The sequence below is a fragment of the Callospermophilus lateralis genome, chromosome 1 (genome assembly GCF_048772815.1).
Source record: "Callospermophilus lateralis isolate mCalLat2 chromosome 1, mCalLat2.hap1, whole genome shotgun sequence".
NCBI lineage: Eukaryota > Metazoa > Chordata > Mammalia > Rodentia > Sciuridae > Callospermophilus > Callospermophilus lateralis.
In genome coordinates, this window is record NC_135305.1 from 212987302 (window position 1) to 212992885 (window position 5584).

The following is a 5584-nucleotide window of genomic DNA, read 5'->3' on the forward strand; positions in this document are numbered from 1 at the left end:
TGGACTAGCCCCCAGGTAACAAAACTTTCAGGATGGACAGGAAAAAAATCTGAGAAGAAGAGAAGAGCATTTCAGTAAGAGAGAAAAAAAACTAGAATGATAGAAACGAAATACAGTGCTACTTTATTGATGAGGTTGCCTGAATGGAAGAACTCAGGACTCTGGCAAGATCTCAGAAGAGTGAGGGTTCCCATGTGTGTGCAGAAGGGAGGCAGTAGAAGATGTTCACTTAAGTAAAAACCACAATGTAAATCACAAGTCCATCTGTACCGTCTCCCTAGTCTCTACACAGCAGAGAGTGAGAACAGTGAAACATCAGATGCCAGTCTTTCTTATCATCCCAAATCTGTTTATTTCAATATTCATCATTTTTACCCCAATCAGAAAGCAAACTTCACCACAGTCTTCTGTACATCTTATGTCTGGATTTACAGAAAGCCACAGCACATTTCAGGGTTGTCTTTAATTTATCAGGTCTCACTAGAACAAAGCACACAAGGGTAATTTCAGCCCGGGATGCACCGTGACAGCAATGACAGCTCGCAATTACATGGGAGAATGTGAAAAGCAATCATGACTTCAACAGGAAAGGGAAACATATCAAAATTTGAACTCTTAGCAGATATCATTCACTTTAATAATTTTTAATTGAAATTTTAATTGTAGAAAATTATAAATTAACATTTTAATTGGAGAAAATTATAAATGACCATGAGAGATCCAAGGACCCTTCCGTGAGCTTCCACAATGGTAACACTGAGCAAAATATCACATCCAGGGAATTTACACTAATAACAAAAAATGAAATTACAAAGCAAAGAGAAGCATCCATGCCCATGTTTATTGCATCATTCAAAATAGTAAGATATGGAGTCAACTTATGTGCCTATCAACAGATGAGTGGAGATATAAAATATGGTATACACACAATATGGAACATCATTCAGCTATATATAAGGATGAAATCCTGTCATTTGGGGCCATGTGGATGGAGCTGGAGGACATTGTGCAAAGTGAATAATGCAGATACAGAAAGACAAGCTCTTCATGGTCTCTCTTGTATGAGGAAGTTAATAAAATGCCAACTAGAATGTAGAATAGAGATTACTAGATATTGGAAAGGTGTTGGAGAGGAATGGATAAATGGAGGCTTATTTAAGGAATATACTCATTGCATTATAGTTAAAGAATGAATATATATATATATATATATATATATATATATATATATATATATATATATGCTCCAGTTTCAGTAGAATTGACATTGGCATATGTGGAAATATCAGGCTGAACCTCATTAATGTTTATAATTAATATATGCTCATCAACACAGAGGATGATTCCCATCAGTCAAGGATCCCAAGTTTTGTCCTGTTACAACCCCTTTCAACCCCCCACCTCTGCCCAGTGCCTAGACCCTTAGAGCCATTAATCTATTTACCATTTACCTATTGCTATCTTTTCAAAAATGTTGTCTAATGTGTAAAAATATGTGCCTGGAAAAAATGGTGGAGTGGATACCTGTTTTTTCCATGCCTAATGTGGTCTCTGTGAACATCATGTTGGAACAGAAATAGGATCCAGAAGATGCAAATAAAACCTAATGAACAGCTAACACCACAGTAGGTGAAAGGCTACCTTTCAAGAATGGAAGTTATATAGGAAAAAAAATCATGAATACACAATTGAAAATCTATTCTCAGGCAGACAAGGTGGTACATGCTCGTAATACAATCGACTCATTAGGCTGAGGCAGGTGGATCACAAGTTCAAGATCTGCCTCAGCAATTTAGTGAGGCCCTAAGCAATTAGCAAGACACTGTCTCAAACAAAAACCAGAAATGTCTGTGGATGTAGCTCAGTGGTTAAGCACCAGTGGGTTCAATCAATGCTACCAAAAGAAATTTTTTTCTCAAATTTTCTTCCACAAGAAAATTATAAAAATAGCATTAGTTGTCAAATAGTTTTTTTCACTAAGAATGCAAATTATGACTATTTTGGCAAAATAAACTATTACTTAGTATGATGTATGTAAATTGAGATTCAATTATTTCTAAAAAAGATGGGATAAGTGAGAATTCTCAAATATTTCTTATCCAAAGATGGGAATAATTTTGAGAAAGTTGAAAAATGACAAATGGAGGGGATTTGAATACATAGAGATCAGAAAGAGAAATAAAGTGACCAATTCAGTGGAATTGTATGCAGTAGATTAAATCAAAGAAATGAAAACTCAGGAATAAATTAGAAGGAGCAAGTTCTGATAAAGAATCCCAGATTTCAGACCAAAGACTCTGAGCCCTGTGATCATGGGCACATCTCCAGTTTCAGTAGAATTGACACTTTATTTTTCTCTCTCATAGAGTCTTCTCAGAGCACTCTTGATGTCCTTGTTCCTCAGACTGTAGATGAAGGGGTTCAGCATGGGGGTGACCACAGTGTACATTACTGAAGCTGTTGCAATGGAGTGTGAGTTTTGGGCCACATCAGAACTGAGGTACACACCTAAGCTTGTGCCATAAAATAAGGAGACCACAGAGAGGTGAGATGCACAGGTGGAGAAGCCTTTGTACTTGCCCTGAGCAGATGAGATTGCACGGATGGAGGACACTATCTTGTAGTAAGAGTAAAGGATGCCAGCGAGGGGGCCACCTCCCAGGAAGACAGCTGTAATATATATCACCAGGTCATTAAGAAAGGTGTCAGAGCAGGCACGGTGAATTGCCTGATTAAGTTCACAGAAAAAGTGTGGGATTTCCAAGTCTGTGCAGAAGGACAGCCGCAACATCATTAAGCTTTGTAACAACGCATGTAAAAAACTCACAAACCAGGAGACCAAAACGAGCAATCCACAGAGTCTGAAGTTCATGATAACCATGTAGTTCAGGGGAAGGCAGATGGCCACATACCGATCATAGGCCATCACAGCCAAAAGAAAGTCATCCAACCCAACAAAGAGTACAAAAAAGTGAATCTGGGTGATGCAGCCTGCATAGGAAATGGCCTTGCTCTGTGTCTGGATGTTCACCAGCATCTTGGGGATGGTGGTGGAGGTGAAGCAGATGTCCACAAAGGACAGGTTGGAGAGGAAGAAGTACATGGGCGTGTGCAGGTGGGAGTCTGAGATGACAGCCAGGATGATGAGCAGGTTCCCCAGCACAGTGACCAGGTACATGAACAGGAAAAGGCCAAAGATGAGGGGCTGCAGTTCTGGGTCCTCTGCAAGTCCCAGAAGAAGAAATTCTAAATGTTGAGTATCATTCCCTAGTTCCATATCCATGTGACTACCAGAAATGAGAAAAAGAGCATTATGGATTTTCCCTAGACAGGTATTACTCACATCATTGACGTGAAACAATCCATATTTTTCTGAAAAGAATTAATTTAGGGAGTAGCTCAGTGGTGGAGTGGTTGCCTAACATGTGCAAGGTCCTGGGTTTCAACCTTAGCCCCACAAAAAGAGAAAAAGAAAAACCAAGGGAAAGGAGAGAAATTAACTTCCATAGAAGATCTGTTTATCTTATCCCCTAAGGGATCCTGTGCCAACTCTATAATGAATTTCTACTTCACTGTATGGTTCACTAGGAAGTCATATATTTCAGAATTGTAAAGATTTTCATGCATTTCAGAAATACAAATCAAACACTCCTGATGAACACTTTTTGTCTTGACGACTGTGAATTATGCATAGTAAACTAGGAGGTCAGATATCTCCCCAACATAGCCAATTCATTTCTTTGACTACATAGCCAGATGTAGGATATCTGGTTCCCATGGTGTCTCTGTTTTATTTTTGTGGAACCTCCCTACCTTTTTCCATAATGACTTCATTAATTTGCATTCCTACCAACTCTGAATAAGGATTCCCCTTTTCTCCACATTCTCACTGGCCCTTTCACTGATATCTTTGGTCATTTTGATAACAGCCCTCCTAACTGGTGTGAGGTGATATTCTACTGCAGTCTTAATAAGCATTTCCCTGATAATTGGCAATTTTAAGCATTTTTCATATGGCTATTGGTTGTTTGTATGTGGTAGAGATACACAGTGGAATAAAATTCATTATTAATGAAAGATTGAATCCTGTTACTGGGGACAACATAATGCTGTATTACTCAGTATATAATTATAGTTAGCACTAATATATTACATATTTTAAAATAGCTAAAGGGGAGGATTTTGAGCATTCCACCACAGAGAAATGATAAATGTTTCAGGTAATTAAGCTGATTACCCTTAGGCAAGTATTACACTATTTACACAAGTATGGAAAGTTACAGTTATACCTATAAAGTTGTACAATTATGTTAATTAATAATAAACAATAACTAATTATTAAGCATCAACTCTATGGCATCAGTAATATGTATAAGGACAAAAATCTCCATTACCCAGTGAGAGGGAGAGAACATAAGAAAAATATTTTAAGATCACTTAATATGTCCCATGGTGATGGGTACTATGAAGGAAAAAAAAGAGTGGAGAGGTAGTTGTACTTTTACAGCAATGCAGGGAAAACCAGCAGGAAGAGGGGCATCCAAAGAGAGACCACAAGGAAGGCAGGGCAGGAGCCACAAATGATCCTCAGCAGTGTGGTCTTCACTGGGGGAATCGTAAGCGCAAAGAACCTCAGAAATGTGATTGTTTCAGGAAACCGAGGCTTAAAAGAAAGGCCTTGACAAGGAGAAAAAATAAGAGGGGGAGAGAAGAGAGGTGGTGTCAGAGAATGTTGAGGAATGAGCTGGCCTCATTGCTCTCTGAGGCTACAAGGTACAGGGAGCCCTTCATCCACACCCTGAACCTCTTGCCCTTAGATTTGCTGCAAAGACATTCTGTGAATTGCAAAGGATTCCCTCCATGCTACCACCTGATGGTTAAGTTCTGTTATGACCTCTAGCTGCTAAGAGTCACCCTGGAATACATAAGCTCAGGTACCCCTTTTCTGAGCCCTCCATGAGGCACATAAACACACACACACACACACACACACACACACACACACACAGACACACACACACACACACACACAGAGGAACACAAAACACACCCTGGGCTCATGGTCTTATTTCAGCATGGTCTCTCAGCCCCAATCACCCTGACAAGATTGTGAGTGTCAACACAACAGAGATGATCAGTTCCCTATAGAATGTGGACAGGGCACCTGGAGAGTCCACTCGACACAATTTTCCATGAACAAATGAGCAGACCCACTCAAGAATGCTGCTCTTCTTCCCTGTGTTTACAAAGGAGCATGAAAATCTGTCCAGTCAACAGAGGAAGGAAGAGAAATAGAGAAGGGTGGGGAGGGAGAAAAAAGGAGAGAGAAGGCAAAGGGGTGGATAGAACATGAAGAGGTGAGGGCAGAGACAGGGTGAGCTGACATGGACCCAGGGGAACAGGACTTTGCAAGCCCAGGTGTCTCTTCTCCAGGAGGAAAAGACTGCCTTGGTTTTAGCAGCATTCCAAACCCAGTGACACTTACTAGGTGCCCAGCAAAAACCACAAGCAGCAAAAGTAAATTTGCCAAAAGACCAAAGTAGTAACATTTTTGAACCTACTGTTTAATGTTTTTAGTAGTGCA

At 39.8% G+C, this 5584-nt stretch overlaps 1 protein-coding gene across 1 annotated transcript; it reads right to left on the reverse strand.

Annotated features, from left to right (window-relative positions):
- Positions 1 to 2347: 2347 nt before the first annotated feature.
- Positions 2348 to 3277, reverse strand: LOC143400222 (olfactory receptor 7A10-like). The gene has a single exon (XM_076857531.2). It carries the CDS (start codon positions 3275 to 3277, stop codon positions 2348 to 2350), a length of 930 nt encoding a protein of 309 aa, XP_076713646.2.
- Positions 3278 to 5584: the final 2307 nt, after the last annotated feature.

Coding starts and splice junctions, on each gene's coding strand:
- LOC143400222 (XM_076857531.2), bottom strand. CDS start 3,277: ATGGAACTAGGGAATGATACTCAACATTTAGAATTTCTTCTTCTGGGA.